This window comes from Diadema setosum, chromosome 9, assembly GCF_964275005.1.
Source record: "Diadema setosum chromosome 9, eeDiaSeto1, whole genome shotgun sequence".
Lineage (NCBI taxonomy): Eukaryota > Metazoa > Echinodermata > Echinoidea > Diadematoida > Diadematidae > Diadema > Diadema setosum.
The window spans coordinates 11,763,384-11,788,760 of NC_092693.1; the positions used below are offsets into that span (position 1 = coordinate 11,763,384).

General features: G+C 38.0%; 1 protein-coding gene across 1 annotated transcript in view; it reads left to right on the forward strand.

The window, feature by feature from the left end:
- The window catches only part of LOC140233541 (kinesin-like protein KIF15), a 59,468-nt gene extending 52,241 nt beyond the window's left edge, over positions 1-7,227 (forward strand). Inside the window, exons 34-35 of the mRNA XM_072313662.1 lie at positions 530-550; positions 3,931-7,227. Of these exons, the coding sequence (XP_072169763.1) occupies positions 530-550; positions 3,931-4,101 (192 nt within the window). The 3' untranslated portion in view covers positions 4,102-7,227. The remainder of the gene's footprint in view (positions 1-529; positions 551-3,930) is intronic.
- The last annotated feature ends 18,150 nt before the right edge of the window (positions 7,228-25,377 follow it).

The following is a 25,377-nucleotide window of genomic DNA, read 5'->3' on the forward strand; positions in this document are numbered from 1 at the left end:
CTCCGCACACCTCATCTGCGTTCATCATCCCCACGTAGGGAAATCGGCGGAAGCGTTGGCCAATTAGGCCGGGGAGAATGCGTACTTTGTTGTTGGACAGCCTGCCCTTCTCGTGGTTCTGGCACGCTTTGGTCCTTTTGCAAGACATTGCAAGAATTTTTGGTGCTTCATGGAAAAAGGTTGCGCCGCATATTTTTTTTGTCTTGTCCAAACCTATTTCTCGTTCGCCAGTTCACCATCCAACCATATCGAACAGCCAGTGAATCAACGGAAGCGGGACAATGAAAGACATTCCTGTCCGATATGAAATTCAATAGATGCAAACAGATGAGTTGAGATTAACATTTTTATCTTGGGAAAGAGAGAGAGAGAGAAAGAGAGAGAGAGAATAAAGAAGGAATGTGGTGCATGGCCATTTTTGAGAGAAGGAAACAGCACTTGATTCTTATTGATGACTGTTTGCTATGTGAGCTGAATTTTGCAAATTTTATCTAGAACATCTTTTTGGTTATTTTATGTTTGTTTTCAGGAAATTGCAGCCCAGAAACAGGTTTGTTACTTTGTCAAAACAAACAAAAAATGGATTGCTCACAACATGAAGTTCTTGTCTCGCTCCAGTCACCTCCAATCTCTTCAATTTCCTTGTTTTGTTTTGTTTTTTCATTTGATGTTGAATGTCTGCTCACAGAAAGCATAGTGGTGTCATCAAATGGCCTTGATTCTGTGTTGTATTTTCAAATCATAAATCAATTTTTCCTTTGTTCCATATAACTTATGGACATACTCATGCACTAGTCTGCCAATGCCCTCATCTTGTTCAAAATGTAATCATCAGAAGTCCATGACCTGAATTCATATAATAGTCTCTGCTCTCTTTCTTGTTGAAATCCAGAAGATTCAGAAGATTTTATTTAAAGCCATTATTCATTCTTCTCATGTCTTGATATTTTCAAGCTTGTTTGCTTCTTTACATGTCCTTTTGAAAAGATAAAGAATTTACCAAACTGTATGACAGGTTTCTACCCTCCTCTGCTCCCAACTGAAATTGAAAATTGTGATCTTACTTAAGAATGAAATTGTTGTATACATGAAATTGGCAGTTGCAATTTTTACACAACAAAAGAAAGTCATTTTTTTAGTTTAGTAAGGGTAATCCTGTAGATAAAGGGGAAGAAGTTTTGCATGCTCTATAAAGTATGTATACATGTTTCCTCACTCAGAAGACAAAGAAAGCACAAGGAAAAGATAAAGAATAAAAGTGTCATACACTTTTAAAGACTTAAACCATCAAACCCTAGAAATAAAATCATCTGTTTCAGGTAGTGTTTCTTTTACTGATCATAGCTAATACTTTTTATAGGGAAAGATATCATATCTTTAGATGATTTGAGCCCTATTTTGTCATTATATTGTATTTTAGTTGCATAATCACTTTTAATTGCTAGATATAAATGATCCTCAAATTTTCAATCTTTTCACAATTTGTGCAGATACCCAATGTAATGAAGTTAGGCATTTATGGGCAGCATTTCTCCAAGATAGGAGTTAATGGAGTGCAAGATTTCTTAGTGCAGGGCTCGACACTAACTTTATTCTTTGGTGGTCTATTTGGGCCCCAATCTTTAAAATAAAGAAAATATAGTGTCTTGAAAAAAAAAAATGTATATACAGTTGTATACATATATAATGTTAGTTAGAAATAAAAATAAGTGTAAAAATCCATGTTGAGTCATATTTGCTCAATTAGGCCAAAGATGGCAGTTCTCAAAATAAGGTGGCCCAACATCAAATTTTTAGTGGCCCCAGGCCACAGGGCCACCTCTGATGTTGAGGCCCGTAAGTATAGTGGTCATTCTTCACTGACTTCATGGTGTTTTAACTAACCTGTGTCCGTTTAGTGGTGTATTCATTTTGTAATGCTGCATTGTTCCATTGTCATCATGTTCCTACAAGTGTGAAAGTTGACAGAGTTTGTATTGTTGCCACATCTTATCAGAAAGCAACTATAATTTTGGATGAAAATACAATTTCTCAAAGCAGTAATTTGAAAAAAAAATGATATTAATTCACAAGTGACATCCGAAGTCATGCAAAATGTTTTGTAGCACACACCTCCATCACTAATGCCTGCTCCCTGTTTGAAGGTTTCCGTCAGCTGTTTATATCACTAACGGAAGCCTTAAAGTGCCCAAAGAAGGCCACTTGTGCAGCATGCCAAGGTGCCTTGTTTAAGACAAGAATATGAGAAGGCAACTTATAAATACAAACTTTCCAAAGCACCTTGTTTCAGACGAAAAGGCAAGAAGACAACTTGTACAAACTTGCCGGGGCAGCTTAGATAGACAAGAAGGCCAAAACACCTTGGTGCATTTGTACAAGTTGTCTTAGTGTGTATAAAGTTGCTTTCTCATCTTAAACAAGATACCTTGACAACTTAGTACAACTTGCCTTCTCACTGTCTTGTCTTAAAAGAAGCACTTTGGTGAATTTGCTCAAATTGCTGTCTCATATTATGTTAGACATCTTATTGAGTTTGTGCAAGTTGCCATTTCACCTTTTTGACAAAAACAAGGCACCTTGACAAGTTAGGCGCCTTGACAAGTTGCACAAGCTGCCTTCTTTGGCATAATTAAGCATTCTGTAATCACTGCTACTCCCTCATCCCATGACATTTTTTTAAAACTCCAATACAAGTTCTATTCAACTGACATGAGAAAACAAGTTCATTTGGTTTTTAATTTGATTTAATTTGATTTGATTTGATTTGATATATGATGTGATGCTGAGTTTTATCAGCAAAATTTTGTAAGAGAAGAGAAATGGTGATGTAAATAAACACAGGTAGCAACAGGAAAAAGTGCTCATAATCACTCCATAAAACAAATTTAAGTGTCTCACAGGTGGAAAGTGCTTGTAAATACTGCATAAAACAAGAGGAAGAGTTTCAATTGGAAAAAAAGTGCTTGTAATTAATCCATAAAACAAAGGCAAGAGTTCAAGCCCCAAGTCATTAAATTTTTGTCAGTGCATTACCCGTTTGAATGCAAATTGAATCACCTGTGACACAGTCACCATCAAACCCAAAATATGCCCAGAAATGGCACCAAAGAGGCCAGCGTGCCAATATTATAATGATATGCACTCTGAAGACACAAACTGATGAAAAGAGCAATTTGCCTCATAAAGTGAAAATGCAATTGGAGTGACCTCTTCCTTGAAACCTTTTTCACACACAAGCTACCCAGAGCTGCCCATTTTGCTTCACACTAATAAACCACAAGAGAAAAAGCAGACCTGCTGTACTCCAATTTACCATGATTTGTCGTGTAAGGCTCACCCAAATGCCTTTGTTTTAATTCTGTTTGTAAGCATCCACATTGTCTATGTTTTGTGTTTACTCCAATTAACTATACAGTTGTACTACATACATGTACGTATTTTGACTCTTGTAACTGAAGGGTTTCAGTACAATGGCCTTTTCTTCTGTTCAGATATAAAGTTCATTGTCAAGAAAGTGCTTCAGTTTATGTATATAATATGATGGCTACAAAACAACAATACAAAATATTGTAATGATGATTTTTTTTTTCTTACATAAAATTGTTGTCTTCTCTTCCCACCGTGTAAATCAAGTGCTGTAAGTTACACGATAAGGTTGCAGCCAACTTACTATCCATTTGCCCACTGCAATGACATTACATGAATGGCAGCCTCACTGTCTCACTATTTCTCCCCCCCCCCCTACAATATTTGCATAGATGGTATGACATGATTCACCCTTGAATTTAGCACTATGCAAATGAATTTGATCCTTGCACCTTTTATGCTGGCTGTCACAGATGTGATCAAAATTTTGAGGCAGCAAAGCCTGTTGTGTAAGGAGGATCACTCCTCAACTCGTTAACATCTTGTCTTCTCCTTCCTCTTCAGCAACTGAGCAAGGCGCTGAGCGACAACGCCCAGGTGCGACGAGATTTCGAGGCTGTCCAGAAGCGCCTCGTCCAGCTGGAAGCAAGCAGTAATGGAAACAAGTCTCAGTTACCACGGAAACCAGTTACACTGAAGGAGAACTCGCAACCGTCATCTAGTGGTCCATCGTGAACGATTTGCAGTTTTGATGACACCTTTTTTCCCTTCCCTTTTACTCCCCTGGTCTGATAGTATGCATGATTGATTGCATTTTCATATCAAAGTGTTCGATCAGATTTGGAACATCAAAGGCAGTTGACAGGTTTTTAATGCATCAAAGTATTGGTGACCCAGTTTTTAAGTACATTAAAGCCTGGATTATGTTGATCAGACGCTTGTTTGCAAAAGCAATACTTGCGTTAAGTTCATTTTTACTATGTAAAACACAGTGACATGTCCTTTTTTAATCAAAAACTTTGAGCCATTCTTCCACCCTGAACCCAATGAAAGGTCACTTACATTGAACCGGGATAGTTGCCTTGAAACCAAATTTGAGAGGGGAAAAATATGTGACTTCCTGTAAATATATACAAAGCAGTGCATTTAGCCATAAGCCTGCCCATAAGTGAAATACATTACCCAAACACTTGATGTAGATGATATAATGTAAGTTGGTATGGAAGAAACAGACCTTGACTTGCAGTGCATTTAGTAGTCAGTCTTGTATCAAGATATGACAGAGACATCAAAGTGAAATTTCAGGGTGCTGTCCCTAATGTGCCTCGGGCATTCGCCTTAATAGGTGTCTTAATTCATCGTCAACCATAGACGCCACTCTCTGGAGCCAGCGAGATCCCCTCCTAGGTAGGAGTGAGACATTGTCATTTAAAAATGGCCGTACATCCGGCCATCCGATTCTCATAATTCATTTAACATTTGAGCAGCGCGCAATGTTTCCCCCCGGACTGTGGTTGAAGGAATGGTGATGTTTCTGTGCTCCTCATTAGTGGTAGGGAAAATCATGATAACTGTAAGTCCGAAATCAAATTGACAAGTTGTGCGGAGGAGTGTATGTGTACCTTAAGGTGAGCTCATTTCCGTGCATAACATCACCATCCTCTCCTTTTGACATCTGTCTTCATCACCCCCTCATAATTACACGCTACTTAATCCAATCATAGACCAAAGGCCTTCAAAATAATCAAGTTCAAATGGAATTTTCATCTGATCAGGTACAGAAGCAGTGTTTGAAGTGTCTAGGTCATCAAGTTTGCTGCCATTGCCGTTGATTACAATTACGCCAATTAGATTCTAATTTCCATATTTTTCCCTTGCCCTCTTTGTACTCCGCAAGTCTTGATGGTGGAGCACTAGAAAATAGTGGCACTAACTTGTCATCAATGGAAATGAAGTTCAGAGACTACAAACTGCATTAATGATGCACAGTATGGAAGTGTGTACCTTCTCCCCTTCGTAATCAAACTGTAAAATTGTATTTGTGTGTTGATGCCTTCCAAATGTTTGTGATGGTGTAGGGTGATTTTAAGGGTTTTGCAAACTGATGTCCGTTCTTCTATCTCCTTTGTAGCATCAGGTGTTAGTTCTAGGGAGTGTGACTGTGCAGTATTATAAGTTACATGTAACTTCTTGATTTTCTTACTGGTATCTTTATTTCATCTTCTCATGATGTGTATGCCTTCCATGAACATAAAACAATCTGTTACCAAGATCATGAATGTCACGTGCACATCTGTCCAACATCGATGCATTTCATATGTTTATGGGAGACATCCAGTCAATATTTCTAATCAAGCGGGCTCGATTCGGAAGGCAGCAGCCTTCTTGGGGAGGGCATCCTACCCCCTCAATATTGACTATATTCCGCCATATGGTGGCTTTCTGTGCCTGCTGATGATTACAACACTCACACTAGACTCTGAGAAAATGAAACAATCATTTTTTTTTTTTAACTTCATTACTGGGATGGTTTTATGTGGACATTCACTGAGATAAAGTTAATCATGGCCATGGATTGTATGTGTTAAACACACATTAGTGTAAAATCTCTATAATTATAACTTTGGTGGAGAATTCCACCTCTCATTGAAGGAAATCAAGGGTAGTACGTGTACGTATGAAACTTTTCTCCATTACTTCATATTTGCATTACATCCAGCTGTTCCTTTCTGATTAAAATTGTTCAATTAATCTTTGTGGAAGTTGATGTCCTTCCATTCACTTCACACAGTTTACTTAGTTGGCGTACACACTTGCCAAAATGCCTTTTTTTTTTTCTTCTTTTTTACACTGTACAGAAATGACATTCCACCGTGTATTCACTATAGTCACTAAATGCCCACCAATGATATTTTTCAGGAAACCTTGCGCAAGATACATGCAAACATGGTTAGGAATGAACATCACTCTTGCAAACAGTGGCTATCTACCCGGGATTCTGAACATGCGTTTTCATAACAAAACAACCAGTTAGTGTCTGATGACAACACTTGGATGAGCTTGTTCAACAATATTTAGATGAAGCTTGTTTGTACAGGTTGTAGATAATTTGTATAAAGAAAATGGAGAAAGAGAATTCACTTGTACTGTACAAAGTTTCCTTTTTTTTTCAAATGGTGTGTGCAAATTTCACTTGCAGTCAGGTGGCTGTCAATCTCAGATTATTTTAATATGCATTTTTTGTTTTTTGAACCATGATATTCATGTACAGCACAATTTCTTGCAGAACTGGTGAATGTGGCATTTCCTTTTATGAATTATATATACTTCAACTATGTCAGTAAATATGGTCGACTGGACTTGTATTTTGGAGAAGCGACGTTTCACATCCTCTCCGGGACGCTTCATCAGGCCGACTGATCTTTGGCGGCAATTGGTTGTTGACCCGTGACAGGGTCGGGGAATTCCCGACTATTTCTCTATCTGTAACACTGGTCAAACTGTGTAATGAGATGCGTATATGTCAAACTTTTATATATTAAAGAAAACAATGGGTGTGATTGGCAAATGAGGACAATGGCCTTGAAATGACAAATGATCAGTGTAGTAAGTCTGCGCCCCTAAGCGAGACTGGCTAATATTTTTTTCAAAGCTCCAAATTCGGCGCATCACCTTTCCACGCCTTTCTGTGTTGTATATATTATATTGTACACTATCCATATTTAGAATTAGCAAATGATGAGAATGAAAATAGAACTGAGAAGCAAGGTGAACCAAAAGTGGCCTGTCTTGTTTATTGTGTTTCTTCGTTTGCCAATTCAGGGGAACCTCATTACAAATGTATAACAAAAATGAAACCAACTTCTGTACATACATATAAAGTAATGGAAAATTTCACTACTGTACCAAATTCACCTTAATTGTCACCTCATTGTAAGCGACCTCGTTTAATGGGGTTTCCCTGTTAATACTGTGCTTAGCTACACTTATGTAGTGGTGTTATGTGTGGGTCAGTGGAAGCATGCCTGAAGTGATGGAGTGCTGTCCATCAGTTGAGTGTTGTGAATCTGAATTAAGGAAAAAGAGAACAATACACACACACACACACACTTTTTAATGATATTTTATTGGAATTCCATTTTGATATCTCCATTGTTTTCAGAATGAAACGAATACAAACATTCATCTAAATCAACATGATCCAACTAAAAAAAAAACAAAAAAACTTCTAAAAAAAAATTGTACACACGCGAACACTCACACACACACACAAACAAAAACACCTGAGTTTGTGTTTGTTATTTTTTTTTTTTGTATTTCTGTCTTGTCAAATGTTATGGTGTGTGTTTGTGTTTTGTAAACTTTGGTGTATGCGCATCACATGCATGTTTTGTAGATGGAAAGTTGATCATCTGCCACCGCTAAAGTTTCCATTCTCTCTTCATGTTTCCGTCTCGTGGCACGCGGAGTCTGCCTTCTATTTTCTACCTACCATGTCTACCTCTCCCATTATCATCTACCCAGCTTTTAACGCTGAAGAGTCTAAAAGCTGATCCGAGCTGAGACCGCAATCAAACAGAGCCATTAGTACACGTATGTGTAATTTGTGCTACACGTTGAAGACGCCTTTCAAATCAAAGTGTTTCCAAATTTTAAAAGCAGGGGGGTTTTATTTATCAAAACAACGAGAGAAATGGCGGTCAGCATCAAGAGGACGATAGACAATGTCAACTCTCATTTCCCTAAAATTGGGTTAGCATCTCGATTTTTCCTCGACATAAGTGATACTGAGTACGTGTATCTTAGCTCAGGTAATGAATTTCGTAAACCCCTTACCCTTCTATTAAAGGGCGCCAACTCCCTCGGGCGCGTCATTGTTCGGTGATACTTCAGCCACGTAGACTTCTTTTAAGGACAACTTCACTCAAGGATATGAATTAATGCAACGATATTATAACACGTCAGTGATGTCAGACAATCCTTTCAAAAATAACACATCAGTGATGTTTCAAGAAAATCGAACAATCCCTTTGAAAGTTATGAATTTTTACAGTTTCGCTGCAGCCGCCGCTGGATGAGAAAACTACTACAGTTCGTGATGTCGCATCAGCACACTAAAGAATACAAAAAAAAAAAAAAAATTCACAACATTTCGTGTGTTTTAAAAAAAAAAAAAAAAAAAAAAAAAAAAAAAAAAAAAAAAACCTACACATTCACTCAACTTGTTGACATATCACAAAGGCAATATCATTCCCCCTGCTTTCTGAAAGAGGAAAGTGAAGTGCTCTTTCAGTATGCGAGAAAATTTAGAAATACAATGTACATTGTATGTTGAATCTTCTTTATGTATTCTTTGTATCGTTGTTCACACATGGCGTCATCAAGTGTTGTAGTCTTTTCGTCCAGCATTGGTTGCTCCAAAACTTAAGTCATAACTTTTGAAGGAATTATTGTCCGATTTCCCTCAAAATGTCCACTAATGTGTTTTACTAAAATTGCTGCATTTGCTTAATCCACATACATCTTTGGGTGAACGTGCCCCTTAAGGAGACACGTTCGTGTTGAAATAGCCAGATGGCAAGGATTATAATATCTGCGTTACAGAAACATCTGGCTTTATCTGAAGATTTATACAATTAACATAATATTTCTCTGTTTTAGGTCACTGGCAATTGCAGTGTTAACAATGCACATATATAGAAACAATTACGATATTATTTCTTCACTTTGTCAGTAATGTCAGTCAATTCATTCTGACAAACACACCCACATAGTTCATTGTTGCACAAGCATACCTACCTCTATGCACAGACGTTAAAGATCAAACGCGGTCGTGATAGTTTGCGAACACTATCACATAATGCACACAGTTCAGTTCTTTCACATAGTGTTGTTTATTTACGTGATAGTTTGTGATATACAGTAGCGACTGAATACACACTTCAAATTTTGTAATAATTCTTACTGGACCAGTGATATACAGCTATCAAAATACATACACAACTAGCAAAAATTTACATAACGCTTACTCTACCAAGCAACAATATTTGACTCTACTCGGTCCATAATCAACCACTGCTGCTATACTAAACATATATCTTAAACATATTCTATAATCATCAAGAACTGGGAGAATACCTTTTTTGAAAGAATTTCTCATTTCATTGAAGTTGCACCTTTTAATTTTGATTGTAGCTCTTGTATTTGAAAAAGAATGATTTGATGGAGGTAAGCGAATTATCAAATCTGCATGAAATAAAAAAGAAATCAATTTTCACCAAACTCGGGGAGAAACAGGAGCTTTTGTCTCTAAGATGTGTAAATGATTTGAGAATCATTTATAAATCTAGTTATTCAGTAAACTTTGAAAAGGCTGCAAAATGCTAACCAATAATCTTCAATGAAGTTAAAAAAAAAAAACTCCGTTCCGTGTGGAACATTTCAATTAATTGTGAAAAACAGCAAACAAACCCATGAATGTACACATAAACAACAACACGAAACGACAGAAATGTTAACTGGACTTGATGAGATAACTGTGGTTGATAAAAACCCTGATTCTGTGGAGAGGAAAGTATTGTCTTTTGTTGTATTATGGTGTATGTGTGTGTTTTGCTGTTGTTATGAGGGGATTCCCCCTGGAGTTCACACAATAGATTGCATATTTGGAACGGCACAAGTTCCAATATTTAACTGTCCGGCTAAGAGACATTGTGATCGGTTTGTTTGTTTATTTGTTTGTTTGTTTTGCGGACTCATTTAACAATTCCACATGAACATTCATATTACCACAACGCAATATCATAACAATTAAAGCTCGGAAAGATGATGAATAATTTGCAAACCATGAAAGGAGTTCACAGAAGACGCGTTTTACTTTCCTTGATAACAGTCTCTAGATATTTCACGCCTCTGTATAAGCCTCACTCTAAGTTAGGTATTACGCCAGTTAATGATGTTCAGCAATGGAAGAGTTTTTCATGGACGTGTTAGAAAGCGTCTGAGATTTTTGTTGAGAGTATTAATTTTTATTCGTCAGAGGGCTGAGGTATCATGTACAGCGACCTTCACCTCAAGAAAAATGCCGCGTGCCGGCATGGGCGGATCAATAACGCCACATTTCCACCATTCTGTTAAAACCCCTGCCTATGTGATTTCCACCCTTAGGGATAATGCTGTTGCAGACGGCTCCGACAAATTTGCTGCCATGGCAACGATATATCGCATTAGATGGTTTTTATGTCAAGAAGAATAAGGATCTCTTATGGCGCACATATCGCGCCACCTAGCACAAAGAGGCGGGACTATGTTGTATGTTACTTTGTTAAAGCCCAGACGAGTAAAAAAAAAAAAAAAAAAAAAAAACAGCCTTGGTGAGTATGAAGAACGATTAAGATAGCTTTGGATGTGAAATTTGCTCAGTAGTATAAGGTTTGTAAGTGTTTGTACTTTAGTGCATAATTACATTGCTCTATAAAACAGCCATCATTACCCATCGATAATATCGCTTTCAGCAATACACGTACAAGTACAGTACTCGGTGATAATGTGTCCATTCACAAAAGTTAAACATGATTTCTCTACTAATGTTACGACGAATGACATTGCATAAAGTTGAATAATTCTACTCAGAAAGTAAGAATAATACAGTATGTAATTCGATGGTGGATCCAGGAGGTGGCGCACCGGGCGCCGCCCCTTCACCCTATTTTTGTTACCAAAAAAAAAAAAAAAAAATGAAATGCAAAGAAAAAGTGGAGGGGGCGCGTGCGCCCTCCTTTATTTTGTAAAGGCGCCCCGTCTTCCTGGATCCGCCTCTATAATTATACTGCTAGCTCTTTCTGACTTAGACTGGAGCTGACTGGAAGGTTGCTGTGACATACCTAAGTTTGTATTTAAAGGTACATTCTAGAAGATTTATATTTTACATTATAGTATACATAAATTTATAGTGCCATGTATACAATTTGCGTAATTCATTGTGGTCCTCGAGCATACAAACCCATACTCTGATAAACCCCAAATATATGACATCGAACAAGGATGATGACAGAAGAGGCTCGCATGCATTTCAGTCGGGTCTAGGGCAATTACCCCCTGGCAATTACCCCGGACCCTTCTCCTGGCCCTAATCCTAATCCTAATCCTAATCCTGAACCCAATCCTAACCCTAACCCAAACTCCTAACACTAAACCAACCCTTACCCTAATCTTAACTCTAACTTTACCACCAACCAATATTTAGCCGGGGGGGGGGGGGTAATTGCCCTCTGTAGCAATGTAATTCCATTACAATTCCACTTGCGTAACAAGTTCACCTGTGTAGAATTTATGCATGCTTTCTTCTTTTGTTCTGCTTCCATGAACACCCAATCATACGTTCTCATAGAAGCTGTTATGTCATCATCCTTGTTCACTGTGATTTCTTATGAATTTTGAAAACATTCATATTCCCTTCTCAACCAATATAAACTCTGCACCCAGTATATAACCAGCTTACAGAATGTTCAAATGCAGAAGTCTGAAAATCATCCGAATGTCTCCTTTAAGATAAATCCCATGAAGTCGCTTTCCGCAGGCACTTTGCCCAGACACAACATCATCTAACGTTTCTCCCCCTATCCATCATTGGAAAGTGCGACTAGGAGAAGTGAATAACTTGACACCAATCGTAACACGCGCCATCCCATTCCACCGGCCGTAACGCACATTGTGTGCGGGATCCTTGACGTGTTTGCCTTGTGAGGATGAACTTTAACTTTGGATATAACACAATTTAAAGGCATAATTTACTATTTGCAGATGAAATAAAAACCCAGCGTTACTGATTTAAAATAGTTCTAAAATGTGAGTTTGGGATAGAAACAACCAATTTAAAAATATTAATCAGTTTCATTAATGTTAAGTATTGTTAAATATAAAAAATGTGAACAATAGTTATGATAAAAAATAATGTTTCCCTACTAAACCCTCTACAGTTATGGTTTAATGAGAAAAATAGTGATATCTCCTTATATTTTAGGCTTTATTGCAAAAATTTTATATGGGAGAATTTTTGTGATACAACTAACCTACACATATGCGTCAAAAGTGATATCTTGAAAATTTGTAAAATCACTGCTCCCAAAGGTAAATAAGACCTTTAAATGTAAGATCTCGCGTCAATACAACACTTATGAAACAAAGAATGTCATAACTCAGATCTGAGTTTTGACCTTTGGGTTGTTCAACGTTTTCCCTCAATATCCAATAATCATGAACAGAAAATCGCAGAATGATCTCTTAGAATTGTTGTAAATGTAGGCCTATTTCAAAACAATCGATGCAGTGGTAGTCATGTAAAGTCAGCAGATACCGTCCCAGATAGTCAGTTTATCTATTTACTTGTTTGTTTGTTTGTTTGTTTGTTTGTTTGTTTGTTTGTTTGTTTGTTTTTGCCTCTTCTACGGAGTCTAGTTTTTGATTGAATGGCAGGTTTCCAATATTGGCACCAAAGTGCTAGGGGTGAAATGGGCGATAGATCGTTGGGCCAGTTAATTGGATCAAAATGGGGACTCGGTCTCATACCACGTTCAGTCAAAGTCATTCACTTGTTCGGTTGTTTGGTTTCAGTCATAATGATTATGATGGGTATAGTGGTCTGGTCAGCCGGGGTTGTTTCAGTCAAAGTATCGATGGATAGGACAGTGGTCAGAGGTGACTTTTTATTATACACACAGTTGGTTGGTCGCTCGATTTGTTGGTTAGATGGTTTGTTGAGTGACTGAGTGGCCGGTCATTTGGCTGTTCTCTTGGTTAGATAGTAACAAAGTGTCGATACGGTTTGGTTCAATGGTTGTTTGGTCGAATCGTCACTTGAATGATTTCGACCGGCTATCGCCTGATTAGAGTCCAGTCTGTACTGTCAACAAGTAACAAATTCGTTGGTTTGTTGGTTGGTCATTCCGTTGTTTAATCAGAACGTTGGGTTTCTACTTTCCTGTTCTGTGACATGTATAGGTCAGTCGGTTTGTCTATAAGAGTAAGGATGAAATTTGTTCTTTGGTCTTTAATGGTCGGTTAGTTTGCTGTTTACTCCAAAACTTACAGATGGTCATGTTGATCGATTCATTACGTTGCAGACGAGTAATAACTTTATTACTAGCGTGAGTTAGTCGAGTAGGTCCCAGTCGGTAGATCATCCTGTCGTTTGTTAAATCTAAAACTTGTATGATTATCTGTTCTGTTTTCTATTTTTGGTTTTGTTGTTGTTTTTGAGAAGTCAGTGTTAGGTCCAAAGTAAATTGGCTGTTCGGGAAGTTAGGAGGAAGGTTTGCAGTAATCATTTAGGTAGTCAATAAACTTATTTGATTGTCAGGTCAGTCGATCAGGAAAGATTATTCTATATTCGTGTATGTGTTTTTGTTTTGTTTTTTTTGTCAGTAAGTCGGTCGGGCTGTGAAGTGCCTGCAAGGTTAGTTGACCGAAACCGTGTTTGTTGGTGAGTTGGTTGGTTGATTAGTGTCCACTGAGTTAAAGCCTGCACTTGTTGGCTGATTGTCTAGTCGTTATTGCATGGCTGACTTTGTTGTGTCGATGCTAGACTTGGTAACCCATTATACTATCGTTGATGGTTTGTTGTCACTACGTAAGTTGCCAAGTCAGTATGTTATTGTCTCGTTGGTCGACAGTCTATCGTTATATGGTTCATTCCCATTTGACTGTCGGGTACAGAAGCACTGCAGGGTTAAAAGGAGAGATTGTGCAGCTGAAAAGAGCCGAGAGAAGAGCCGAGCCGACAGACACAGATAGGTAGACACACGCAACTACAGAAAACGATGTAAAGGCAAAGACATATCCCCTTTTTTTTTTTTTTTACTTGAAGAAGCCATTTGTCTATTACTTCTTTTGTGTATGTGTGTCCGCTAGTTTGTAGGGATATGGTTTGCTGTTGTTTCTTACACCTTCTGTCTCTAGATGCTTTGCAAATACTCTCAAGATCCGCCTACACAAGATAAGTGCAAAGTATGGCTGATTTACACATTTTTAACCTGTCAAACTTGGTTGTTGTTGGGTTTTTTTTTCCTCTTGCTGCGTAAATATCGGAGTGCATTTTGTGTGGGTAGAAGAGCTACACAACTCATCCCCAAGTATAGTTGATAACTGTCTAATCGATTAAAAAAATGACACACCGAGAAACTATTGAATAGATTGTAGTTTCCTCTGTCATGCCGAATATTTTTGATGAAGGGTGATATTAAAGGATAGTGTTAAAGCCTTCTAGCAACATATGCAAATGAGTCTAACGTTTAACCAATCACAACAAATTGATTAGCAGGCTTGAAGGGGGGTGAGCTGTAGTAACATTATCTGTCTTTCGTCTATTCCCAGAGAGGTATGACTATCACAAAGTACTCTAAAGAAAATAAGAACGGGGGAATTTCGATGGACTGTGTATACAGGACGAGACAAGAGCTAAGTATGGATAATTATGGAATAGGAAGAAGAAGACGTCTTTGGAAAAGGGAGCCGGACTTCTTAGTTTGACATTTACCTGATCTAATAAGGATGACGCAGGAAGGAAGTTCGACAGAGCGAGCGGATGTCTTGCAGATATTATTATCAATCAGATTATGTTTACATCATCACATCGCTTCGAGGTACGGGCAGGGCCCAAACTGTATAACTTTACATGATTTCTTGGGACCCACATAAGTAAGCTTGTCACTACCACGACTGACATTCTTACCAAAGTGCAATTACTTTGGTCTAAAAACAAAACAAAACAAAACAAAAATTTGATTTACGAAATCACCTTGACAAATCGTTCTATGCATGATATTCAAAGACAACTATCACAAAATACCCACAGACATTGTTCCGAACGAGGTACTCCCTGTTACAATTTTTGAAGAGAAATACGATAATCAGTCTTTCGGGTATTCATTCACGTGCTTTAAACATCTATCATGAATGAGCCAAATTCGATACATATATTCTGTATGATACTTTGATTTTATTGGACACGGATGGACACCCTTGCGAGAAGGTTGTGATAAGGTCCATGTGATTACATCACTTCGCCATCGGTATGTATGCAATTGCTCCCAATAGCTAATTCTTACTTCTTCTTTTTTTATATACAAATGTAATTGTAATTCTGTTATGGAGAATGACAAATTTCTAACAACGTCAATAATAATGAAGAGCCAACGTCAGTAGGCCCAACTGTGAGATACACAATAAACCAATGTCTTCATAACCCATATTCTTCTGTTTTTACACCTCATAGTCCCGAGAAGGCTGTGCGTGCCGTGAAGAGTGTCCATTTTCCCGATATACTGACAGACTGACTACATGTTTCCGTGATATCCCTCGATTGTCATCTTCTTACCAATGATAAAGTCAATTTTATCGGTCAAATAGTTTACACATTCGTCATACCCTATATTACGCTGACAATTACGGTTAATGTGAACAATTACCGCGGCAACAACATTCGCTTTAATACCGGTAATAACAGGCTACCTCGGTTGCTAATCGATAACACGACATGAATGATCCACCGTGATGTACATTGCACCATTGTTAAAGTTGCATACCATCCTGGAAACAAGCAGTCTCGCGGTTCATTATAAATAGCGTCTGCATTGCCTCGTAAGAGAATGGCAGCATTTGCTTTAATTCTGACTATGGTTGATCTCTGCATACTCCATGGCCCGAATTCACGAAGGTGGTACAAATGAAACCATGGTTTGAACCATAGACAAAAAAAAAAAAAAAAAAAAAAAAAAAAACTATGGAGCGCCAAGTGTCGCATGGAATATTTCGTTACGAAATCAGTCATTTCGTCGATGAAATGATTATTTTGTAACGAAATGACAACATTTTGTCACTAAATGAACATTTCGTCCACGAAATTATAATTTCGTTTACGAAACGGTCATTTTGTCGACGAAATGACCAATTTCGTAAAGAAATATTCCGTGCGACTCTTGGCGCTCCATGGTTTTTGTCCATGGTTCAAACCATGGTTTCATTTGTACCACCTTCGTGAATTCCGGCCAACATGTGTTTTTAGCGGCATTACATGATAAAAGTTTTTGACTTGCCGGAATGAATTATCATGACATTCGCGATTGGGGGGGGGGGGGGGGGGAGCGGGGCGGGGATGTAAATTTTTGTGTACACTAGTAGCTTGTTTTGCTCGTGCTTGGTTCTTTTGTTGCATGACTTTAAACCCGTGTACGTCGCGCGGTCTCCAACCCGTCAGGACTGCTACAGAGTAAAGGCCGTAATACGGTATGCCGCAGTTTGCGCTAATAGGTATAGCTGGTCTCGAATTCATGCATCTCTGAGATCACATTTCATGCGACTCTAGAAAAAGAAGACCAATGTGGTATTTCTATCCCTTCGAGAAGGTGTTGCTGCCTTACCAGACGACATTACAGGAGCCAACGTGTATCCGTAAGCAGGTGTGGGTGTACACAAAAGTGAAAAAGAAAAGAAAGAAAACAAAATAATTTACCTAGCGTGAGAAATCACCGTCTAATGTTTTGATGCAGAGGAAGGGGACAAGGTGAAAACACGACTGGACAGAGGGAGATGTTGAATTCTGGAAAGCGACCCCTCATTTTTTTTTTTTTTTTTTTTTTGGGGGGGGGGATGTTGTTGGGTTTGTTTGTTTTTTCCCCGCGCGAAATTGTACCCACAGAGGGTGTGTGGAGAGCTTGATAAATCTCACACCGATTGACCTGGTTGTTTAGAGTGCTGAAGGATATAATCATGAAAGGCTTAGTGACTAAATCGTTAGTTCATTTCCCAGGGTCAGTTTCTAGAATTTCATGTTCACGGTAAAGAGAATAACGCTCGAAGAAGAAGTATTAGTATATCCAGGTTAATAACCATGCCTGATAAATGAGGTTACTGGTTGAACATAATGCTTTAGGAGTTATGATTGAAAAATGGCCTTGGGAATACTGAATCGAAACTGTAGTCATCACCGCGACTGACATAAATACTAAGGGGGATCCACATGGTACTGTAATCCATAGGACACGGCTGAATGCTAATTCACAATAATCAGGCCCACACGCCTGTGAGATTGTATTTTCTTATTGTGTCATCAACGGGAAGATACAACAAATCATCGTTATTATCATCATCATCTACAAAATGCAACTTGTAGCGATCACGAGCAAAAGAATACAAAACGACATTTTTTTTTTCATGGACGATAAATCCACACTTATCAAATTCTTGGAATTATTTAGGGGTTTTCAGAATATTAGAATGAACATCTGTCCTTTTTTTCTCTCGCTCTTTCTCAATCGTGTCTGTCTGTCTGTCCGTCCGTATAAACGTCAGCCGCGCAAGTCCATTTGTCTGTCCGACTAATTTTTCTTTCGCTTTCGTTATTCTAGCATGAAATAAAAATATTCCCGTGTTCTATCGAGAGCTATTCAAAGTACACCGTATGTCCTTTCTTTCCTTAAAGTCTTTTAAGTTACATAATATGTAACATTAAAGATGTATCTTCAAAGATGTGTTTATACACACGCATGTTATAATATATATTCATATAGTTATAAAAACACATACATTATGATCTATTACTCTCTTGTTCTGCTCTCCATGTTGTTGTCCCACTTGTTATTTTTTTGTATTATTTTTAGTATTCCATATTCCAACATCCTCGGGCCCAATCTCGCACACGTTGTGATTGTAGAAGCAATCAAAAGGAGCCCGCTGTAATGAGTGATTATTAGCAGCTGAAAAACGAGACGATTATGATTTGGGTATGTTGCCGTCTAAATGCGTTCGGCCGACAATCTTGAAGACATGTCGGCAATACATTAAAATGCTGAACATATATATGAAGGATATTTGCACCTCTGCTTATTACGAGTAAACTATTCGTGATAAGGATGATATATCAGCCATGCTCTAATGAACATAAATGTCCTAGCAACAGAAAGGCTGGAGTGAAAAAAAAAAATAACTTGGGCATGACCCAACTGGAAGGAGACTTCAGTTCGAAGTGCAGGTTAATGGGGTACAGGATACCTACAATCAGTGAAACAGAACATGAACCTTTAAAGCTACACTAGCATAGAATTATTGCGTCATTAAACATGACTTCCTCTGGATGGGGAGCTCCAGAAAGGTATCTACTAATTAAACAAATCTCTATTTGCTGGATTATTATGTGAAAGCAGACATACTGAGTGTTAATGTCTTGAGCGTGTATCACAGAAAAGAATCAACTCTCTTTGTCCTACAAGACATGCAACTGTACTATCTATGTAAAGGCCTAGGCACACCAAGCACGGTAACGGCAACGGTTTTGTTTTGTTTTGTTTTGTTTTGTTTGTTTTGTTTTGTTTTTGCTTTAATGGTGCGCCAAAGGGAACACCAAGTCGTAAGGTCTGAGGTAAATAGAGACATTGCCAGTTGGATTTGCGAGGGTGCTACCTTTTGATGGGAGTCCAGAACAGGCAGCGATGTACTGTACTCCGTGCCAATAGGCTAGGTCGTTCCGTTATGAAATGTCTTTGTTGACTGAATTTAGCTGGCTTACAAAGTCTGCCCCCAAACAATATCAGGGAAAAAACAAACAAACAAAAACAAAGCATAAAAAAAGAAAATGCAGTGTGCGGTAATCATATGTAAGAAATATGAGTAAATTATTTTTCTTTACAAATCGACCGTAGTTCTGGAGAGAAGTATTGCTAAGACAAAGACGACGTGATAGGACAAGTAGGAGGAAGAGAATAAACTTAATGGCGATGGAATTAAAGTGAAGGTAAAGCAGAGTTTGTGTGTCTGTTTGTTTGTCTGTTTGTTTGTCTTCGTTCGAATGTCAGGTGCTTGGATGACAGTATGGTTTAGTTATACGTTGTGAAGAGCATTCTCGTGCTGCTGACCCTTTAACGTAGTATAGGAAATGGGCAATGGGTAACGAAATATTTTTTACCTTACAATCACTGACAATGCGATCTTCGTAATCATTCGATACATATCAAAAACTAGCAGACGTTCACGCATGAAAGAGAGATGTACAAGGAAACAGGATGGGTCGATCAAGGTTTCGGAACAAGGTGGCAGAAGAATATTCACAGTCACACAACCTAACATTGTACTTACATGCCACCAGTGCAATAAATCGCGACTATCAGGAGTCAGTGTAGTTCATCACGCACAATTTGGCGGCAAACACCTCGAGCCGTCTGACAAAAGTTGATATCTAGTTGTGAAATACAATGTATCGTCCCTCCTTCACCAATACAATGCCGACAATCTTAAAGCTATACAATATTAAAACAGATGAAAGCAAGATTTCTCGTGTTTCTGATGCAGAGTCATTCGATAGTGAAGTTCGTCATCTTTGAACTGCTATGACCCCATGACTTCGTCCTATCATCGTCCGTCGCCTTCGTGACTGGATCTCGGCGCTCGACCTCACATGTTCGACGTGGAACGGTTGACGTTGTTGCCCACTTTCTTTGTCGAGTCGCAGTGACTGGCCGAGCTCATGCGGATTGTTTTGGTGGTACTCTCCCCGTCACCTGACATCCACGTGAACTGATTGTCGTTGCGATGGGCACCTGCAGATGATGCCGGGGCAGGAGGGGTAGGGGATGAAGAGACAGGGAAAGATGGGAGAGGAGAAGGCAGACACAAGCAAGAAGAAGAAGGAGGAGGAGGAGGAGGAGGAGGAGAAGAAGAAGAAGAAGAAGAAGAAGAAGAAGAAGAAGAAGAAGAAGAAGAAGAAGTCCAGAAAGAAGGCGGAATCAAACATGGCGTAGGATAACGACAAAGAAAGAAAGAAAAAAGAGGGGCGAGAGAGAAAGAAGATGGAGAAACATTATGACGATGTCGACACAGAGTGATGTGTGATTGAGCTGACGAGTGCGTCAATGATGAGGACATGGATGAGGATGAGATGATAGAGGATGATAAGAATGGTCAATGATGGCGATTAGGTGACAGTCATAGTGAATGTAAAGAAATGACGTCGAAGGAAAGTGTCATTAGAAGTCAAGCTTATGTTTACGGAATATGACATATTATGCAACGGGTGAAATGAAGAAGTACACAGAGCAAACCAGATACAAAGGCAACTAAAAATGAATGTACAGATGTCAAACATAATGAGGATGTTGTATAATCGGAGGTTATATGTCTCCCTACAAATGGAAAATGAGTATGAACAGATAAAGGCTGACAAATGTAACGACTCTACAGTGCTAAAAGGGAGTTAGGTACAAGAGTGACGAATTGTCAATACGGCTTGTGGGTTCAGGTCAGCATAGGGCATATTCATTGTCATGGGTAACACGACAGGAAAGAGATTATTGGTACACAGAATCCACAGAGAAAGGGTTGGAGAAAAATCATCGAAGAGTAGGGTAATGAAGAGAACATCACGATATGTTCCTCAGCAAAAGAAAAAAGAAGAAGAAGAAAGTAAACACTTTTCAAGTACATGTTGTATATATTTCTCATCTAACATTTGCCTTAAAGTTTTTGTATTATAAACCATATTAAAGGTAATTTATTTGGCTATCAACCTGGTAGGTCAACAAAAAGTTAAACTTTACGCATTGATGAGTGAACACGTTTGTTTTTCTCTTCCAGGTCACAAAAGTAAAAATTGCATAACTGAACAAGTTGCCATTCATGCTTAGGTACTCTGACTTCCATATAACAATAAGAACAAACAACAAATTTCACAGAAAAAGAAACATAAATTAAGTTTTTAAAAATAAAACTGTGATCTCTATGATATCTTTAAATCCTAAAAGATCAATAAAGACTAAAAATAATGGGGGGAAATGAAGAATTTTCTGTCAAATCTAAATTCAAATGAAATAAGAGAAGAAGCAATAATTAACAAAAATGGTCGAAATTTAGTTGATTTTTTTCAAATTAGGAAATTGTAAATCATGTTTGGTTCTCGAATTTGTCTTATGGAATCTTAAATTACTAAATTAACAGACTGAAATAAAGAAATTCTGTTCATTTAATCATCTTTATGCATATTACTCCCTAAGCCATTTGAAGTTTGAGTTGACAGAAAATTCTTATTTCCCCCTTTAGTTTCCCACTTTGTTTTTGTTAGAGGTTACAAAGAGAAAAAGAGGACGAAAACATATTTTTGCTATTTCATTCATGTCTCTCACTGTGTAATACTGGTCTTTTGTTATCATTGTTATCGAGAAGGGCGTTTGCAAAAGAAAGATAACATGTCCATTTTGCAATTTTTACTTTTGTGCTTTGGAGAACTTAAACAAACGTGTTCACTCATGCGTAAATTTTCCTTCTGTGTCATCCTACGAGCTTGATAGCCAATTGAATTATCTTTAATATGGTTTATAATACATCGATTTTCATCGAATCTTCTATGAAAAATATGAACTCGAAAAAAGTGTTTACTTTTTTTTTTTTGCTAAGTGTATAATCTTTTCATTAACCTTTTTTTTTTCAGAGGGACTTGGACAGTGAACAACGCTGTAGGGTTTTCTGTGTCAGTCGATACTCGAAGCATAAAAAAGATTTCAATTCTTCGGGGCTTTTTATTTTGCGAAGGAGGAAAAAGGTGTAGTGATACCACTTCTTTGCAAGATGATGCTGACGTTTTCCATAAGGTTATTATGATGGTTCAAAGCTATACCATTATCATATTACACTTTTGTGAAATATACTGTCATATAATGATACCATGCTGTAACAAATAGTAATGAAAAGCTAGGAAATGGTCGTCTTTCATCTAGTCTTCCATCAAATATTCCTACAATGAAATATTATGCTCATGCATGAATATATCAAAGTCTTAAAGAAGATCAGACAAATACGAATTAATGACACATGACAGCAAGATGCAATTAATAATTATACAGAAAGCATATCAAAAACGTCTTGCAATACGCGCATCGACAGTATTTTGTGTGTATGATTCCGAAGCCCCCTTACAAGATCTTGTTAATAAATATGTTTTCAAATAATTCATTTGGTATTCTCTGCGCATACAGTCATGGAATATATGACATATTCATGTTATAAGGTGCTATAAATATTCATGATATGATAATCTATTCCTATTTCCGCCAGCGCTTGAAAATATTTCTGTAGTGCAGTGAAAGCAAATCGCGTCGATGCAGTCTCTGGAAAGAAAAATAAGGCGGAATTTCAGAAACAAATGTTTACAAGGCGTTGAATTTCCCGAGCTTTGGTTCACACAACCTACTCGCACTATATAGATGCATTGCTAACGAGGAAGAGTCATTAAACCATTAAAGGGGCATTCCAGACGATTTTCATAATGTCACATCATGTAGTACATATATCGACAAACATTCTTATTCCTCAACCCAATCACTATAAATTCTGAAACTCTGTACTCGGTATAGCTAATTTACAGTTCTTCAAATGTAAAAGTCTGAAAATCATCCGGAGGTCTCCTTTAACTGACAGGTTATAGAGTATCTAACAGAGATGCGTGGTTTGAAGACTTCAGAGCTCGTTGGTATTATAGGGCTAACAGCCTGGGTGCACTCTGCTGGTATCGGATACACAACGGGGACGGAGAAAGGGGAAGAGTGACAAAAACAAAACAATGGAAACAACTCTGAATTCAGTTTGGATGCATAATCACATCGTTTTTAAAGTCAAAGCCACGGAACAGGGCTGCTCATGATCAGAGTCGACGATAATGCGAGCTGATTTATATCTGCATGTGAGTAGCCCTATCCCTTTTTCGTAAAACTAGCATTTGCTTCAGAATTTCAAGAAGATTTTGAAAGAAAAAAACTTAACAGGCAACAGATATGCTGAAAGGTTGCTTCGTATATATAGTGTAATTAAAGCTTAATTGTAGGGTCTAAAAAGAAAAAAAAAATGCATGGAATCATGCTGATGATACCTGTAGCGATGTACCTTCAAGAACAGATTGGAAGAACCACAATTTTTGCATTGTTTTCATTGTGTTGATGATCGTGAAAAAGAGGATTAAAAATCACAATACTTGAGTCTCAGAAGGTATCCGCGCTCATAGCTCATGAACGTACAACAGTTTGATACACACACGCACACATACGCACATTCACGCACACACAAATATTTATTGAATTTCTTTCCTGATTACTTACACTATGTTCGTTAACTAAACCTCATATTTCTTTTATTGTTCCATCATGAGTTGTCCACTACTTTAAAGTTCCTTCATTTCCATCTTAATCATCAACTTGTACTACAGTTTATGATAACATTTAAGATTCCATACACGGGATATTTTGTGAGTATACAACTGATTCCTAATGGCAAACCACAAAATTGGCTTCGGTGTATCACCGTATATCTCATAATAAAGCCAGTTTAACATGCGGTCCCGTTAAGGTACAAATAACAATAGAATTTGACGTTTCAAAAGGTCCCATACCAATACTTTTTCTGATAACATCATGCTCTTCTAAATGCCTTGATTTAATTAGTGATTCCCCATTTTCGAAGATGACAATCATCAGGGCTGGATATTTTTCGGCTCCTGCGTATCACCTAACTCGTCTCAGCGAGGAAGTTCAAGTCTAGATTTATGTTGTCACTGTAAGACCTTGGTTATCTTGTGCTTATTGACTACCGCAATGGGAAGAAATATCAATGACTGATTAGATGGAGGTTAATGGGATAATCAGTAACCATGATTACTACAAATTGATACTTCAACAGAAAGTAATTGTCCTTCATTATGAGACTGTCGAGCAGAGAGTCTGGAGAAAACAATGTCTGCACTTGAGGTTTCATTGTCGCATCATGTCTTTATAAGTACCTTTGGTAAAAAGGGATTTTACAAGGGACAGACAAGCATATAGTTGGAGCGTAAAGGGTATAATCGTTACAAAAGAATATTTGAGTTTGCTTGGATAAAAACGAGCCCTTCAACAAAACACAGTGCTACTTAAAGTAGAACTCAAATTTCACATGAAATCGTCTCGCACAGTTTCGAATTCCAATTCTGGGGTTTGAAATGAGAATTATGGGATTTCACTTTTCAGTTTCAACATAGATGTCATGCGGCATATCGTCGGCGACCATCCGAACCGTCGTATATGTCAGCGGTGTGCGAGAACACGTTTTCGAGAAAAACGCGTTTGAAGTTTGGGGTCCTTTGAAGTCTAGTGTGAAGAAATTTCTTGCTTTTATTCCCGATCTTTTTATATGAAAAGAAAGGCAAATTCCAGACTCGTATGATATATGTATCTAAAATCATTTATGAATAAAACTAATGCTACGTTCACAAAATGAAAGGCCTCCGCACAGGAAGAGTCGAAAAACAGGTATACGACGGTTCGGAGATCGCACTCTCAGTACGCGCGGTCATCCGAACTGACGTATCGGGGTGATACGTCAGTTTGCTGAACGCGCGTACCGAGAGTGCGACCTCCGAACCGTCGTATCCTATTCTTATAACACGCGCGTCTATGCGGTATGCATAGTTACTTGGTATTTATCTATAAAACGAGTGATTTCGTGCATATTTTTGTGTGAATGCAACTGTGCAGTGTCATAATTTCATAAGATGTAGTACAAATACGTCCAAGGTCTAGTTTTGACATGCATGATGAAACACTGGTGGGGGAATGGGGAGGTTCCTCTGCAGATTGTTTGTTTGTTTGTTTGTTTTTTTTTTTTTCACATGAATTACGCTTCAGGCATCAGACCAGTGTTCCTTTGATGTAAAAAAACAAACCAACAAACAAACAAGCAATCAAAAAACCCACTCCATGTTTAAGACACATTATCTTTGATCAGTTTGTATCTAATTTGTATCAGGCAAAAAGTGGTTATACATGTATTGTGAAAGAGGTGGAGCTTATGAAATTATTGCTTTTTCATTGCAGCCTGCCTCTTCTTTTTCCTCTCATTTCATCTTCTCATTGCTCTCCTCCACCTCTTCTCTTTCCTTTGCCACGCTTTAACCCTCTCTCCTACTCTCCAATACTACAAACAAAAACCAAAATCACACATCCAAGC